The 18,768-nt window shown below is 44.7% G+C and overlaps 1 protein-coding gene across 1 annotated transcript in view; it reads left to right on the top strand.

Moving 5' to 3' along the window:
- LOC147099710 (glycogen [starch] synthase, muscle-like) overlaps positions 1-18,768 on the top strand; it is a 68,434-nt gene that overhangs the window by 33,781 nt on the left and 15,885 nt on the right. Inside the window, exons 9-10 of the mRNA XM_085969350.1 lie at positions 8,562-8,621; positions 11,142-11,220. Coding sequence (XP_085825476.1) covers positions 8,562-8,621; positions 11,142-11,220 — 139 coding nt within the window. The remainder of the gene's footprint in view (positions 1-8,561; positions 8,622-11,141; positions 11,221-18,768) is intronic.

Here is an 18,768-nt window from a genome sequence, read left to right on the forward strand (position 1 = left end):
TGTGATGTACACACTCTCTCTCTCTCTCTCTCTCTCTCTCTCTGGTGTGATGTACACTCTCTTTCTCTGGTGTGATGTACACTCTTTCTCTGGTGTGATGTACACACTCTCCCTCTTTCTCTGGTGTGATGTACACATTCTCTTTCTCTGATGTGATGTACTCATTCTCTCTTTCTCTGGTGTGATGTACACGCTCTCCCTCTTTCTCTGGTGTGATGTACACATTCTCTTTCTCTGATGTGATGTACTCATTCTCTCTTTCTCTGGTGTGATGTACACTCCCTTTCTGTGGTGTGATGTACACTGTCTCTCTCTCTCTTTCTCTCGCTCTTTGTGGTGTGATGTTGTACATGTTATGTTGCTACTCCACACTCTGTATCACTGACATTCGCTCTAGCCCTGATTTTGTGCAAATTTGGGGCCATACCTGGCCATGCCATGGCTGAGCATGTGCCATTATTGAGAAGGAATGGCCTTTTCTCCTAATTTTCATAGGCTTCCTGTACATATGCAATGGGCACAAAGAGATTGCCCATTAGCCAGTAATTTGATTTGCTGAAATCAGTTCTTCGTTCGAGATGAGGGCAGTTGCTGTGGCAAATGTAGCTGTTCACAATTCTTCAAGCAGAACAGGAGAAGTGGGCAGAGGTGCATCTATCCAAAAATGTCTAATTGGGAATTTGGGGAATCCCTTCCCCTTTGAATGCAGAAGATTTGGAAGTGCTGGTGCATCAAAGGAGAGTGCCAGTCTTTGGAATAGGAAACCACCCTCTTGACAGAGGTGCTTGGAGTGAACAGGATTTCCACGGTCCATAGGACCTGAGAGTAAATGGAGAAGTTTAGTGGTATCAGAAACAGTACGTGCAACCCCTCGGGCAATATGCTTGCTAGTAAGATATAATTTTTATGAGCCAAATGAACTATGAGCTGAAGCACCTCAGGGTGGCAGCTTGCAAAGCTACTCTTTAATTGTGGAGAAGTGGCTTTCACCCTGAAATATTAAAGTGAAAATGTGTGCTGCAAACTGCCCCCCAGAACCAAAATGCTACATTGGAAGGACCCCCAGAGTCCCAGGACGACAGATAATGCCACCGGGTTTACTGTCCGAGTACTGTCCAGTTTCTAACCTTTGAGTATCTTGTTTGAAGGAAACTCACAACATTGTGAGCAGATCTAAACTGCTAAGGCCCGGCCAATGTCCAAAAGATCATCGACCTGAAACGTTAACTCAGTTTCTCTCTCCACAGATGCTGCCTGACCTGTTGAGTTTTTCCAGCATTTTCTGTTTTTATTTCCTCCTTTGAGGGAATTTCTTCAGGCATTTTTGGCCTGAAGCCTGAGGAAGGTGTTGGGATGGGGTGGTTGGTCTCGCTGCCCTAAAAACATCCTTTTTTATCTCCTTGTTACCTTTACTCAGTCAGTAACACAAAGGCATTTGGCTGGTACACGATAGAAGACATTCCATACTGGAACCGCTGCTACCTCATTTCCTTTTCTCTTCCATAGGCAGTAGCAGCAAAGAACTGAGCACCATAGCTGGTTGTGTCGGCACCCCAGAGATTAGATAGTGAGTGTGAGGATGGGGGACAGGATGAATCCCCCTCACGAGTGAAAAGCAGCAAGTGGAGATGGTGGCAGAGGAACAGCAAGGTGCTGTCCAGGGGCACTGGTGCATGGTGCATGTAAAAGGATTAATAATTACTGGAATTAATAATTCAGTAAGGATATAACCTCGAGACTGAGTTGGTTACCCTGCAAGGGATGTCAAAGATTATGCAGCACTTGGCCTTTGACCTCATGGCAGTGATGCAGGAAGAAGTCTTTGGACTGTAATTTGTTGGAGTTTGAAGCTCCTGGTTTGACGGGCTGGGGATCACTTGACGAGCCCTGATGGTCGGCTTCACACTGTTCAGTGATTTCTGACAGTCTATTTTGACACAGCTCTCTACTTGTCTTTATAGGGGTGCCCAGCACCTGGGCATGGCAGGAAAAGGGACAAATAAGGCCAACTTCCTCTCGGGGTGACTACACGTGAATCCAACACAGATCCTCAAAGGATTGAAGATATCCCGATTAGCAGATCAGTATTGGCAGCTACAGTGATCCCAGATATGACTCCACCTGTAATGCAACCATCTCGTGAACCAGAGCTACAGCGGCTCTTCCATCCCTTGAGGCCTGCAGCACATTTGCTCCACCCACTCTTGGGGCACTTAAACATAGCACTGGGTTAGGAATTTTGAGAAGCGCTCATTATAGTGTCACCAAGGGAAAGGACCTCCATTTGTAAGTAGAATACATTTTGAACACTTTATTTCTCCTTATTGTGGACAGTTTCTTTGGGAAGGACCACACTAAGGTAAAGTAGGTGGAAAAGTTTAGAATATTGTTTCTGGATCCGCTGTGTGGTGTTTCAATTATCTGCAGTACTTGCTATGGGACCGCCTCTGGGAATTATGGAAGCAGTGATCATTGAGTGACTCTGCTTACTCCAGTCTTTCTCCTCCTCCTGCGGGATGCTGTATTGCAGAGCTGCATGGCAGACCATGATTATTTGGACACCTTTGCTGGGCTTTGAAGAACACCTGCCTGAGTGCTCCAAACAGTGGAATCTTTGCATTAACATCCCAGTGGTGCATTCTAAAATAATCCTAGCTGAGGCATCTGTTTTATCTTGCTTGCATTCCTCTGCTGTTTCAGGATTACCTACTGAAGCCATCGACTGTAGCTGAAGAGGACAGCCCTGCTCACCTGGCATCTGTTCAGTCTGTTTGAGCCTTCAAATGATCTGGCACCATAGACTGCTGCATATCTTTGGGTAGTCACCGGTATTTCATGGACAGCAGGTGTTTACTAGCATTGTGATGTTTCTGCTGTTCTACACAACAACAACTTGTATTTATATAGTGCCTTTAATGTGGTAAAACGTCAAAAGGCACTTCACGGGAGTATTATCAAACAAAACATGATACCGAGCCACATAAGGAGATATTAGGACAAAAAGCTTGGTCAAAGAGGTAGGTTTTAAGGAGCGTCTTAAAGGAGGAGAGAGCAGTAGAGAGGTTTAGGAATGGAATTCCAGAGCTTAGGGCCCAGGCAGCTGAAGGCATGGCTGCCAGTGGTGGAGTGATTAAAACAGGGATGCTTAAGAGACCAGAATTGGAGGAGTGCAGATATTTCGGAGGGTTGTAGGGCTGGAGGAGATTACAGAGATAGGGAGGGGAGAGGCGATGGAGGGATTTGAAAACAAGGCTGAGAATGTTAAAATCAAGGCATTGCTTAACTGGGAGCCGATGTAGGTCAACGTGCACAGGGGTGGGGGGGTGAACAGGACTTGATGCGAGTTAGGACACGGGCAGCTGAGTTTTGGATGACTTCAACTTTACGGAAGGTAGAAAGTGGGAGGCTGGCCAGGAGTGTGTTGGAATAGTCAAGTCCAGAGGTAACAAAGGCATGGATGAGGGTTTCAGGAGTACTTAAACATTAATTGAATGGAAGTTCTCTCTGTTTAAGGGGCATTAGTTTTATATGAGGAGCCTTGATGATGACATGGGTGCCACCTACCATACCCTGCAAATCAGTGAAGGTTCTCTGTCTTGTCCAGTGTGGTGATTATTCCTTGATTAGTAAAAGTATTGTGATTCGTTGTTTGTTAACTGCCTTGGGATATGTGTTGTAATCTCATTGGTAGTTGATGATCACATGATGTGTTGTGGCTACCTTAAATTCAGTCCTTTTCTAGCTTAGTTGGGACTGGATGTGGAAAGATATGCTGCTGATTTTAAAGTTAATAAAGCCTAGCTTTGGAAGGCAAATCTATTCTTTATTTCAATTTATTAACTTTATGTTAGAATGGAGCAATATCTTCAACCAGAACGATTCAAGGCTGACCCCAATTCTGCTGGAGTGGATGATAAATGGAAACATTGGTATTGTACATTTAAAAACTTTTTGGGCGTGTTGGATCAAGAGGCTCTAAATAAGCTGAATATGCTGATCAACTACATTGACCCGGATGTATATAAATATATTTTGCACTGTAAAACTTATGAAGAGGCTATTTCTACATTGGAAAAGATTTTTGTTAAACCAAAGAATGAGGTATTTGCACGTCATCTTCTATCTGCCCGTAGGCAGCAGGTGGGAGAATCTTTGGATACTTATTTACAAGCACTTCGGTGCCTTAGTGTTGACTGTAATTATAAGGCTGTGACGGCTGAAGAATATAAGGACGAATCAGTACGGGATGCTTTTATTAATGGATTACTGTCTAGATCAATTCGTCAGCGGTTGTTAGAAAATAAGACTCTGGATCTTAAAAGTGCTTTTGAGCAAGCTTCTACATTGGATGTGGTTCAGAGAAGTTCGGATTCTTATGCTCTTTTTAATCGGCCTGCGACTATGGTTTCGGCAGTTTCGGATGAAAAGGAATTATGTGGACTTAATGGGAGTGATTTACTAGATTTTGAAACAGTTTCTACTTCGGCGGCCGTTGCCTCTAGGATTCAGAAGTGTTATTTTTGTGGGAATATCCGGCACCCTCGTCTGAAGTGTCCTGCTCGGGAGGCTGTGTGTAGTAAATGCGGCAAGAGAGGTCATTATGCACGTGTGTGCAAATCATCAGGTTCAATTACCTTCCCTTCTCCTGGTGTGGGAGGGTCTTCCTCCACTACCTCTTCTGTGACTATTCAGCCTTTAGATAGGGCGTTTATTGCATCAATTTCTGCTGCATTTGCTCATGGCCTAAACAAAGCTATAGTTACGGCTCAAGTTAATGGGTTGGAAGTGAAGGCCCTTATAGATACGGGCAGTACTGAGAGTTTTATAAGTCTTCAGTTTGCGAAGGAGAAGCATTTGAAAATTTCGCCTGTTACGTATCAGGTGTGTATGGCTCAGACGACCCTTATTTCACAAATAGCTGGTTGTTGCTTTGTGAAAATGGTTCTTCTAGGTAATACGTATACTGATATACGCCTATCTGTTTTGCCTAATCTCTGTGCGGATATTTTGATTGGACATGATGTGCTTCAGTTACACGAGTCTCTTAGTCTTTCATTTGGAGGGACTAAGCCACCTTTATCTATTTGTGGATTAACCTCTTTATCTATTCCTCCATTATCACTTTTTTCCAATTTGATGTCGGATTGTAAGCCAATTGCTACCAAGTCAAGAAGATATAGTAGTCAGGATAGAGAATTTATTAATTCTGAAGTTCAACGTCTCTTATTGGAAGGAATCATTGAACCTAGTTGTTCGCCTTGGCGAGCACAGGTAGTTGTCACGACTAATGAGAGACATAAGAAACGAATGGTGATAGACTATTCCCAAACTATTAATAGGTATACTCAATTAGACGCGTACCCTTTGCCTAAGATTGATGAGCTTATCAATAAAGTATCTCAGTATAAAGTTTTTAGCACTATTGATTTAAAGAGTGCTTATCATCAGATTCCTATTGTTAAGAAGGATCAACCATATACGGCCTTTGAGGCTGGTGGAAAGCTGTATCAGTTTTGCCGAATACCATTTGGTGTTACTAATGGTGTTGCTTGTTTTCAACGGGCAATGGATGCTTTTATAAGTGATAACTCCCTCTCTGACACCTTTTCATACTTAGATGACATCACAGTGTGTGGCAAATCAAGGGTGGAGCATGATTCTAATTTAAAAAGATTCCTTCAAGCTGCGGAAAAAGTTGGTTTAACTTTTAACAAAGAGAAATGTATCTTTTCGACTACTGAGGTAAATCTATTGGGGTATATTATTTCGGGAAATAAGATTAAACCAGATCCAGAACGTCTGCGACCATTGATCGATTTACCTTGTCCTACTAATTCTAAGGCTTTGCAACGAGTTGTTGGACTGTTTTCTTATTATTCTAATTGGATTGCAAATTTTTCACAGAAGATCCGGCCTCTTATTCGGGTTACGACATATCCTCTATCATGGGAGGCCAGGACATGTTTTGAGAATTTTAAAAAGGATATTTTAGGAGCAGTTGTGCATTCCATTGATGAGCAGGTTCCCTTTGTGATTGAGACGGATGCTTCGGATTTTGCAATTGGGGCTACTTTGAACCAAAATGGAAGACCTGTGGCCTTTTTCTCACGTACTTTGAATAATAGTGAAAAAAGACATTCCTCAATAGGAAAAGAGGCATACGCAATAGTAGAAGCATTGTGTAAATGGAGACATTATTTATCGGGGCGATATTTCACGTTGGTAACTGATCAAAAATCTGTGTCCTTTATGTTTGATGTTAAACATTTTGGAAAGATTAAAAATGATAAAATAATGAGATGGAGGATTGAGTTGGCATGTTACCATTTTGACATAGTTTATCGTCCGGGGAAGGATAATGTTGCTGCTGATGCACTGTCGAGGGCTTATTGTTCTGTGATTCACGGAGATACGCTTATTAATCTTCACAATGCCTTATGTCATCCTGGGGTTACGAGGATGATACACTTTGTACGCAGTAAGAACTTGCCTTTTTCAGTTGAAGACATCAAGCGGATGACTTCATCATGTTCTATCTGTGCTCGGTGTAAACCGAATTTCTTTAAGCCTCAACGAGCTCATCTTATAAAGGCTACTTCTCCTTTTGAACGTTTGAGTGTTGATTTTAAGGGACCTCTTCCTTCAACTACTCAAAACCGATATATATTTACTGTTGTGGACGAGTTTTCAAGGTTCGCTTTTGCTTTTCCTTGTGCAGATGTATCAGCTGCTACAGTTATTAAATGTTTGACTCAACTTTTTGTCATCTTTGGGATGCCTGCGTATATCCATTCGGATCAGGGAAGTTCTTTTATGTCTTCCCAGTTGAAGGAATACCTTCAGAGTCGGGGAATTTCTACTAGTAGAACTACCCCGTATAATCCCCAGGGTAATGGACAGTGTGAACGATACAATGGAGTGATCTGGAAGGCAGTTATGTTGGCGTTGACATCCCGGAACCTTAAGAATACACAGTGGGAAATGGTGCTGCCTGATGCCCTGCATTCCATTAGATCATTGCTTTCAACGGCTACTAATGTGACCCCCCATGAAAGGCTCTTTAACTATCCGCGGAGATCTACTACAGGATATTCGGTACCTTCATGGCTTACTATGCAGGGACCTGTGTTGCTTCGACGTCATGTTAGATTGTCAAAATATGACCCCTTGGTGGAGGAGGTGGAGCTGTTGGAGGCAAATTCCCAATATGCTCATATTCGATTCCAAGATGGGAAAGAAAGTACTGTTTCAATTAAAGACTTGGCTCCTTGTGGGGGCCAGCCCTCTTCTGAGAATATTAATAATGGTCATGATTCGGATAATGTGGATGCTGTTACAGATACTACGAATATTTCCAATCCGATTGCAGATAATCATACTTCTATTAGTCAGCCTTTGATAGATGTTTATGACCGTCCTAGTTCATCTTCTGATGGGATTTCTAATCCGGAAACCGTTGAGAATCGGGATATGGATAGCCTTCCTGTTGAAGATACTTCTGTGCCTTCTGGCGTGGGAGGGCAAGGAATTTCACCAAGGTTAAGAAGGTCGACACGAACAAGATATCCGGTCGACTGATTGAAAATGGACTTTTAAATTGATAGTAATGTTTTAAAAATTGTTGAAATATTATATTATATTGTTTTAGTTGAGAGATACTTAATACTTATGCGTAATGTTATTATTTGTTGTTCATTTAGTATTGTGTTATGTAAATAGTTTTATTCTCGTGCATAGTTTAGTTGTAAATAATTAATTGTAAATTGTAAAAGTTATTAGGTTGGCGTATATTTTAAAAGGAGGGGTGAATGTGATTATTCCTTGATTAGTAAAAGTATTGTGATTCGTTGTTTGTTAACTGCCTTGGGATATGTGTTGTAATCTCATTGGTAGTTGATGATCACATGATGTGTTGTGGCTACCTTAAATTCAGTCCTTTTCTAGCTTAGTTGGGACTGGATGTGGAAAGATATGCTGCTGATTTTAAAGTTAATAAAGCCTAGCTTTGGAAGGCAAATCTATTCTTTATTTCATCCAGCTGTTGTCTCCTTGCAAACAAAGCATCTGTAACTCATTTAATGCATCTATACATCGCTAACTGTCTGATTTAGCGGATGTGCCATGCGATGGCTTGGAAGAATTGTTAGCATAACCGCTTAATTCTGTGGTAACTTTCATAGCCACAGGTGTAGCCCTCCCTGTGGTAAGGTTTGTCTACAGGTCAGCTTGGAATAGCAGTCCAAACTCTGGAAGCAGAGGTGGAAAGGTCAGGTCTCCTAGCAAGCTGGCATCTATAAATCCAGGTCCTGGGGTACTGGTGGGTGTGGACACAACACCTCGGGTGTCAACACACCTTCATTTGGTGTGCATAGGGTGCATAAACCTAAATTCCTGATGCGGACTACTGGCATATAGAGCTATGCTGTAAAGATGAAAATTTACTCTTCTATGTTACTGAAGAGCATTCTGTATGCTCGACATTGCACAATGTACATTATATGTTGTCTGAGGTTTTGGTGTATTTGGATGACAATCTCTTCCTGCTTTTTCTTTACCTCCAGGGACACTGCAAACAGAGTGAAGGAGAAGTTTGGGAGAAAGCTGTACGAATCCTTGCTGGTGTAAGTACTGTGGTGCATGAGTGATGAAAGGAGGTTGGTGTTAGATGGGACTGCTAGAGCTGAGTTAAGACGAAGTAAAACATCTCTATTATAAGAAAGACTTGGCCCAGATTTCCGCTATGTGCAAGGTGTAAACCCATCCAGATTTTACACAAACTCTTTGCACCCAATTTTCTACGATCAGCTCATTTGGTCCAGGAGCAGATTTGGATGCTTCCATTGAGCATGCTGTTTGGCACATACAGTAAATGAAATTTGAAGGCAAGTGGACAATTAATGGGGACTGTCAGAATAGGCGCATGAAAATGCTGAACATTTTTGTAAAGGCTCAGAAAACATCTCAACACATTATTAAGTCACCTTTGCCAAGGCTGAAGGGTGAGGGGAGTAAGGAGTGACAGTTAAACATTAAGGGAGTCTTCTGGAAAGTGATGGAGAAGCCGAGCAACCATACCATCTAATAGCTGTTAAAATAGGAATGATGCTGCATGCGATAATTGTGAGCAAATTAGACCTCTGCCACTCCACAGCACCAACCGAAGTCATTGGCTATGCCTACCAGGAGGTGGAGCCAGGCTTCAGGCCACAATTAACTGTTGGTCAGTGGCTGTCCCAACCTTATCCTGCATAATAGCTGCAGGTGTCCTTGTAACAGACGGCTTCTCCAAGGGTCTGGCCCCATGGACAGATCCCCAGTGTCATTGCCAGGGCCTGTAGATATGATTGGTGGCATCTTGGCAAGTTTGGCCAGCCAGGATGTGCTGCCTGATCATGCTGGCATGCCTTTCTTTATGCAGTGCACACTGTGATTGGGGGCTTGTGAGAAAGTATCCAATATAACGGCTAGTCAGGCGTTCACATATCTTAATGGCATCAGCAGTTCCAGCTTCCAACTCCCAACTGCATCACCTTTGGCTCTCTCATTGCTGTGATTTGTTCAACTTTGATGCCCTTGTTCCCAGCAAAACCTTCCTTGTCCATCCTGATGTTTTCCCTGTTACGGCCTAGATCTCTGCTCTCTCATGTCAAGGGGCACAGACTTGAGCATATCTAACATACAACTGCCATAGCCATTCATCAGCAGATCTGACTGGATCACGTCAAACTCCTCCAGGTGTCATTCTCATCTGCCAAAACTGCCAACGACTCCAGGGTCATCCTGGAGAGCAAAGTTAATCTCTGGCTTTTCTCCACTACCGACCATCTTCTTAAGTCTCTTTCCCCTGTCCCCTCCACACAAAGGGTAGTGGAAACCTGGAACTCTCTTCCCCCAAAAAGCTGTTGAGGCTGGGGAGGATCTATTGAAATTTTCAAGATTGAGAGTTATAGATTTTTGCTGGGTAAGGGTATCGAGGGATAAGGATTTAAGGCGGGCAAATGGAGTTTAGGTCCAGATCAGCCATTATCTAATTGAATGGAGGAACAGGCTCGAGGAGTTGAATGGCCGACTTCTGTTCCTATGTTCCTACCTGTCTTTTATCTCTATCTATCTCTGTCTCTCTTTCAATCTATTTCTTTCTCTCTTCCTCTCTATCTCCCCTCCTCCTCATTAACACGTGTTCTGTAACAGAGTCTCACTTTGAATGTGAATTCAAATCTGTGGTTCTCCAAGGCTTAAAGCTGGTGGCCGGCCTCCCAACACAGACCCTTCAAAAACTTTGGCTCATCCAAACCTCTGCTGCACATATCCTGTCCTGTACCAAGTCTCGCTCACACCTGTGCTCGCTGACCTACATTGGCTCCCAGATTCCCAATGCCTCTAATCTTTGTAACCTCCTCCAGCCTGTCAGCCACTGCAAAAGTTTGTATCCCTCTGATCCTGGCCTCATGTATCCCTCCGTCCCTTCACCGCACCTTAAGCCGTATAGGCCCTAAGCTCTAGAATTCCTTCCTTAAACATCACCGCCTGTCCACCTCTCCTTTCTCCTTTAAGACGCTCCTTAAAACCCACCGCTCGGACCAAGCTTTTGGTCACCTTCCCCACTATCTCCTTCTTAGGCTTGGTGTCCATTTCTGTCTGTGAAGCACCTTGGGGTTTTTTCTACATTAAAGGCACTATCTAAATGCAAGTTGTTGTTCTAACCCACGATGGTGTCTTGTTACCGCCTCATGTTCACTTATCTAACACAAATATTGAAATAAATTGAGACTTCAGAAAAAACTCAAATAAGCTGCATAACTATCTGGTTGGGAAGAAGATTTGAGCTGGGGCGATATGTGCGAACAGAGATAATCAACGTTTGGTGAAGACATCCTCTGCTGCAGGTTGCAGGAACCTGTGGCGAGCAGCAGGGCAGCGTTGAATTGTCGAATGTCCAACTGCACAATTAACCCTGAATTTTGCTTGACTGCTTTTGATGAATCAGGGAGTATTGATTTTTTGTTATACAACAATATGTAGATCAGCTATATGTATATATATTATTCCCTTAAGGTGGATTGTACATGGTCTGTGGAAGGAGCAGGCTTGATGGGCTGAATGGCCTTCTCATTCCATACTTTGTTTTTATTTGAGTGCAGTGGGCAGTTACCAGATGTGAGTAGAATGATTGACCAGGAGGATTTCACCATGATAAAGAGAGCCCTGTATTCTACTCAGGTGAGAAAGCTCCATTAAAAGATATCCAAAGGCTGGGAGAGAAAGCACGGCTCGTCCTGCCATTGACACTGTGGGGGAGCTCAAACAATTGGATGAAACCTGCTTTGTAAAGCGGCCAGAGGAATGGGATGACCTCACGACCCGTGTGATGCACCCGCTGTGGCTGTAAATTAAACGTAAAGTGTTTGCTTTGTATGCCCATAAACGTTGGCTTAATTCTCTCTCACAATGTGCGGACTAGAATCATGGAGTCATAGAATGAAGCAGCACAGAAGGAGGCCATTCGGCCCATCGTGCCTGTACCAGCTCTTTGAAAGAGCTCTCCAGTTAGTCCCACTTCCCCGCTCTATGGCCATAGACCTGCAAATTTTTCCCCTTCAAGTATTAATCGAATTCCCTTTTGAAAATTATGATTGAATCTGTTTCCACCAGCTTTTCAGGCAGAACATTCCCAATCATAACAGCTCGCTGCGGGAAATCAATTCTCATCTTGTCTCTGGTTCTTTGGTCAATTACCTTAAATCTGTGTCCTCTGGCTACCGACCCTTCTGTCATTGGAAACAGTTTCTCCTTATTTACTTACATAGAAACATAGAGGATAGGAGCAGGAGTAGGCCATTCGGCCCCTCGAGCCTGTTCCGCCATTCAATGAGATCATAGCTGATCATCCAAATTCAGTACCCTGTCCCTGCCTTCTCTCCATATCCCTTGATCCCCTTAGCCTTAAGAAATATATCCAACTCCTTCTTGAATATATTTAACTAGCTGAAGTGCCCGGCGGTGCCGAGGGATTTTTGAGGGCATGTTGTTGTTGGAAGAGAGCGACAGAGAGCGCGACTGGGGGGAAGAGAGGGTGCGACTGGGGGGAAGAGAGAGCGCGACTGGGGGGAAGAGAGAGCGCGACTGGGGGGAAGAGAGAGCGCGACTGGGGGGAAGGGGGAAAAGGAGGGGGGGAAAGGGGGGAAGGGGGGAGGGAGGGAAGGGGGGAGGGAAGGGGGAGGGTGGGGGGAAGTGGGGGGGAGGGAGGGGGGGAGGGAGGGAAGGGGGGAGGGAAGTGGGGGGGAGGGAGGGGGGAAGTGGGGAAGTGAGGGGGAAAGGGGGGGTAGGGGGTGGGGGGGAGAGGGAGGGGGTGGGGGGAGGAGGAGGATGGGGGGAAGAAGGGGGGAGGAAGGGGAGGGGGGAGGGAGGGGGGGAGGAAGGGGAGGGAGGGAGAAGGAGGGGAGGGGGGGAGGAAGGGGGGGAGGGAGAAGGAGGGGAGGGGGAGTGGGGAGGGAGAGGAGAGGGAGAGGGGGGGGAAGGAGGTGGGGAGAAAGGGAGGGGGGAGCCAGCAGACCCTCTCCCCTTTGCCGGCGATAAGGGGGAAGGAGGGGGGAAGGAGGGGGAGAGGGGGGGTGGGGGGAGTCCCCGAGCCCCGCCCCCGAGCCCCGCCCCCAATCTCCCGATGTCCCGAGGCCCGATCTCCCGAGCGCCGATCTCCCGAGGCCCGATCTCTGATCTCCCGAGCCCCGCCCCCCCCCGCCCCCGATCTGCCGAACCCCGATCTCCCGAGCCCCGCCCCCCACCCGAGCCGGCTTCAAGAGCAGAGAGAGAGACGCCGCCGCGCAACCTACCGCGTGAGGCCCGGCCGGACTCAAGTCGTGCGCGCTGACTCCTGCCCCACCCGCCTTTACTAAGATGGTGGCGACGCTCGGCTCAGGCCCGCCCCCTCCAGCCTTCACAAAGATGGCGGCGATCGCGAGCCGCTTGTTGAGCGCGACGGGAGGTCGGGCGTGGCTGGGCAACAGAGGCCCAGGCTTACAGGCCTGGAAAAACGGTGAAAGGTAGGAAAATTCTAGATGTTAGAGAAAAGGTTTACAAATTAATTAACTTTTTTAAAAAACAATTTGTGTTTTAAAAGCAACTTTTTTTTTGCTGGAAATGTAGATTTGAAAAGAAACACGCAGAAAGTGGGGAAAAAGAAATCAAAAGTTTGGAATCAAGATGGCGGCGACTCACCTCGGTTCAGAATGATAAGGCCCACCTACACACGCACCGATTGGTCAACTGTCAGGTCACTGAACTGTAGGATTGGTCAATCATGTCACTCAACTGTAGGATGGCCCGCCCGCGCACACAATGAACCCGCCCCCACTCGATGCAAATGAGCGGATAATGAGAGGAATTTTGAACGTTTTTTGGATACCGTCGGCACAATTTTTGTCCGAGCAAAAAGTAAATACGCCTACAAGAGTCCCCTAATGATGAGCTTTCTTTTGATATAACATATGTGTAGGTACGCTCTATAACTTTTGATTGTATAGCCGGCCAGAGTGACAGACAGAGAGACAGACAGACAGACATATCCTTTTATATATATATATAGATGATTAATTGGCCTCAACTGCCTTCTGTGGTAGAGAATTCCACAGGTTCACCACTCTCTGGGTGAAGAAATTCCTCCTCATCTCTGTCCTAAATGGCTTACCCCTTATCTTTAGACTGTGACCCCTGGTTTTGGACTCCCCTGCCATCGGAGACATCCTTCCTGCATCTAGTCTGTCTAGTCCTGTTAGAATTTTATAAGTTTCAATGAGATCCCCTCTCATTCTTCTAAACTCCAGCGAGTATAAGCCTAATCGACCCAATCTCTCCTCATACGTCATTCCTACCATCCCAGGTATCAGTCTGGTGAATCTTCGCTGCACTCTCTCCATGGCAAGAACATCCTTCCTCAGATAAGGCGACCAAAACTGCATACAATACTCAAGGTGTGGTCTCACCAAGGCCCTGTACAACTGCAGCAAGACATCCTTGCTCCTGTACTCTAATCCTCTCGCTATGAAGGCCAACATACCATTTGCCTTCTTAACCACCTGCTCCATCTGCATCCTTACCTTCGACTGGTGCACAAGGACACCCAGGTCTCGTTGCACTTCCCCTTCTCCCAATCTATTGCCGTTCAGATAATAATCTGTCTTCCTGTTTTTGCCACCGAAGTGGATAACCTCGCATTTATCCACATTATACTGCATCTGCCCAATCACCCAACCTGTCCAAATCATACTGGAGTTTCTCTACATCCTCCTCACAGTACACATGCCCACCCAGCTTTGTGTCGTCTGCAAACTTGGAGATATTACATCTAGTTCCCTTGTCTAGATCATTAATATATATTGTGAATAGCTGGGGTCCTAGCACCGATCCCTGCGGTACCCCACTAGTCACTGCCTGCCACTCGGAAAATGACCCGTTTATTCCAACTCTTTGCTTCCTGTCTGCCAACCAGTTCTCTATCCAAGTCAGTACCTTACCCCCAATCCCATGTGCTTGAACTTTGCATGCCAATCTCTTATGCGGGACCTTATCGAAAGCCTTCTGAAAGTCCAAATACACCACATCCACTGGTTCTCCTTTATCTATTTTACCAGTTACATCCTCAAAAAATTCCAGTAGATTAGTCAAGCACGATTTACCTTTTGTAAATCCATGTTGACTTTGTCTGATCCTGTCACTGTTTTCCAAGTGCTCTGCTATTACATCTTTTATAATGGACTCTAGCATTTTCCCCACAACCGATGTCAGGCTTACTGGTCTATAATTCCCCATTTTCTCTCTACCACCTTTTTTAAATAGTGGGTTTACATTAGGTACCCTCCAATCAATGGGAACTATTCTAGAGTCTATAGAATTTTGGAAGATGACCAGCAATGCATCTACTATTTCTTGGGCCACTTCCTTAAGTACCCTAGGATGTAGATTATCAGGCCCTGGGGATTTATCGGCCATCAATGCCATCAATTTCCCTAACATCATTTCCCTACAAATACTGATTTCTTTCAGTTCCTCCCTTTCATTAGACCCTATGTTCCCCGACATCTCTGGGAAGTTATTTGTGTTTTCCTTTGTGAAGACCGAACCAAAGTATGTATTGCCATTTCTTTGTTCCCCATTATAAATTCCCCTGATTCTGACTGCAAGGGACCTATGCTTGACTTCACCAATCTTTTTCTCTTCACATATCTATAGAAGCTTTTACAGTCAGTTTTTATGTTCCCTGCAAGCTTACTCTCATAATCTATTTCCCCCCTCTTAATTAATCCCTTTGTCCTCCTTTGCTGAATCCTAAACTGCTCCCAATCCTCAGGTTTGCTGCTTTTTCTGGCCAAATTATATGTCCTCTCCTTTGATCTTATGCTATCCCTAATTTCCCTTGTTAGCCATGGCTGAGTCACCTTTTTTGTTTTATTTTTATGCCAAACAGGGATGAACAAATTCTGTAGTTCATCCATGTGATCTTTAAATGTTTGCCATTGCCTATCCACCGTCAACCCTTTAAGTAACGTTCCCCAATCCATCCTAGCCAACTCGTGCCTCATACCATCGTAGTTTCCTGTATTTAAATTCAGGACCCTAGTGTCTGAGTGAACTACTTCACTCTCCATCTTAATGAAGAATTCTATCACATTATGATTGCTCCTCCCCAAGGGGCCTCGTACAACAAGATTGCTAATTAATCCTTTCTCATTACATAATACCCAGTCTAAGATGGCCTGATCTCTATCAAAATCCTTCATGATTTTGAACACCTCGATCATATTTCCCCTGAACTTTCTCTTCTCTAAAGAGAACAACACCAGCTTCTCTAGTCTCGCTACATAACTGAAGTCCCTCATCCCCTGGTACCATTCTAGTAAATCTACTCTGCACCCTCTCCATGTCCTTGACATCCTTCCTAAAGTGTGGTGCCCAGAATTGGACACAATACTCCAGCTGGGGCCTAACTAGGGTTTTATAAAAGTTTAGATGAACTTCCAGGCATTTGTACTTTATGTCTCTCTTTTTATAAAGCCAAGGATCCTGTAAGCCTTTTTAACAGCCATCTTAACTTGTCCTGCCACCTTCAAAGATTTGTGTAGGTACACCCCCAGGTGTCTCTGTTCCTGCACCCCCTTTAAAATTGTACCCTTTAGTTTATATTGTCTCTCCTCATTCTTTCTACCACAATGTATCACTTAACGCTTCTCTGTGTTAAATGTCATCTGTCATGTGTCTGCCCATTTCACCAGTCTGTCTATGTCCTCCTCACATTTCCAAGTTTCATGTCATTTGCAAACTTTGAAATTATACATAAGTCTAGGCCATTATTACGTATCAAAAATAGCAGTGGTCCCGACCCCGACCCCTGAGGAACACCACTGCTCACTCCCTTCCAATCTGAAAAACAATTGTTCACCGCTCTCTGCTTTCTGGCCCTTAGCCAATCCACACAGCCACTGGCCCTTTAGTCTCATGGGGTTCAATTGTTCACCACTCTCTGCTTTCTGGCCCTTAGCCAATCCACACAGCCACTGGCCCTTTAGCCTCATGGGGTTCAATTGTTCACCACTCTCTGCTTTCTGGCCCTTAGCCAATCCACACAGCCACTGGCCCTTTAGTCTCATGGGGTTCAATTGTTCACCACTCTCTGCTTTCTGGCCCTTAGCCAATCCACACAGCCACTGGCCCTTTAGCCTCATGGGGTTCAATTGTTCACCACTCTCTGCTTTCTGGCCCTTAGCCAATCCACACAGCCACTGGCCCTTTAGTCTCATGGGGTTCAATTGTTCACCACTCTCTGCTTTCTGGCCCTTAGCCAATCCACACAGCCACTGGCCCTTTAGTCTCATGGGGTTCAATTGTTCACCACTCTCTGCTTTCTGGCCCTTAGCCAATCCACACAGCCACTGGCCCTTTAGTCTCATGGGGTTCAATTTTGCTAACATGTCTATTATGTGCTACTTTAACAAACGCCTTTGGAAAGTCCATATACACAACATCAACCACACTACCCTCATCAACCCCCTTGGTTACTTCATCAAAGAACTCAATCAAGTTTGTCAATCACGATTTGCCTATGACAAACCCATGCTAGCTTTCATTTATTAACCTGTATTTTTCCAAGTGGCAGAATGTGGAATTCGCTACCTCAAGGAGTAGTTGAGGCCAATAGCATAGATGTATTTAAGAGGAAGCTAGATAAACACATGAGAGAGAAAAGAATTTGCTGGTGGGGGTAGATGAAGAAGGGTGGGAGGAAGCTTGTGTGGAGCATGGCCCAGTTGAGCTGAAAGGCCTGTTTCAGTGCTGTAATACTATGTAACCTGTCCTCATAATTTAACCCTTATAGCCCCGGTATCATTCTGGTGAATCTGCGCTGCTCCCCCTCCCAAGGCCAATATATCCTTCCTGAGGAGCGGTGCCCAGAACTGAACCCAGTTACCCCAGATGGGGTCTAACCAGAGCTCTGCACAACTAACATAACTTCTACCCCTTTGTATTCCTGCACACTTGCGATAAACGCTAACATTCCATTATCTTTTTTATTTATCATATTTTGTACATTTCCACTAGCTTTTAGAGATTTCTGTACTTGAACTCCTAAATCTCTTGGCTCCTCCATAGTTCCCAGCTTCTCACTGGAAATACTCTGATCGATCTTTCTTGGGTCCAAAGTGGATGACCGCACACTTTCCCACACTGAACTCCATCTGTCACAGTTTTGCCCACTCACTGAATCTATCAATGTCCCTTTGTAAATTTCTGCTCCTGTCTACACTATTTACCCTGCCACCTAACTTAGTGTCATCAGCAAACTTGGATATATGGCTCTCTAGTCCTTCAACTAAGTCACTGGTAAACATGGTGAAAAGCTGAGGCCTGAGTACAGATCCTGGGGGACACCACTTGTCACATCCTGCCAATTGGAGAACATACCCATTATCCCTACTCCCTGTCACCTACCTCCTAACCAAATCCCTACCCATGTATTGCCTACAATTCCAATCTCTTGTGTGGAATCTTATTGAATGCCTTCTGGAAGTCCATATAAATGACATCTGTAGACACTCCCTTATCTAACACATTAGTTACCGCCTCAAAAAATTCACCTAGGTTCGTTAGACATGACTTATCCGTTACTAATCTATGCTGTCGCTCTCTGATCAGCTCATATTTGTCCAAATGCTCAGTCACTCTGTACCTAATAACATCCAGGATATGGATCAAAGGCGGATAAGTGGAGTTGAGGTACAAATCAGCCATGATTTAATCCAGAAGACTGGTGGATAGTTAACGTAAAACCTATATTCAAGAAGGGAGATAGAACATGTTCAGGGAATTGTAGACCGGTCATCTTAACATCAGTGGTTGGAAAAATAATGGAATCCTGACTAAAGGAGAAAATAGAAGAACATCTGAGGAGGACTGCAACAAATTACAGGAGGACATTAATAAACTTGCAGAATGGGCAAATAGATGAACAGGCTGGGTCTCTTTTCTCTTGAAAAAAGAAGGCTGAGGGGTGACCTAATAGAGGTCTTTAAAATTATGAAAGGTTTTGATAGAGGGGATACAGAGAGAATGGTTCCACTTGTGAGGAAGAGCATAACTAGAGGCCATCAATATAAGATAGTCACCAAGAAATCCAATAGGGAATTCAGAAAAAACTTCTTTACCCAGAAAGTGGTGAGAAGTGGAACTCGCTACCACAGGGAGTGGTTGAATCGAATAGTACAGCTGCATTTAAGGGGC

Source organism: Somniosus microcephalus, chromosome 28 (genome assembly GCF_052327205.1).
Source record: "Somniosus microcephalus isolate GS21.2 chromosome 28, FLI_Smic_1.0, whole genome shotgun sequence".
NCBI classification, from domain to species: Eukaryota; Metazoa; Chordata; class Chondrichthyes; order Squaliformes; family Somniosidae; genus Somniosus; species Somniosus microcephalus.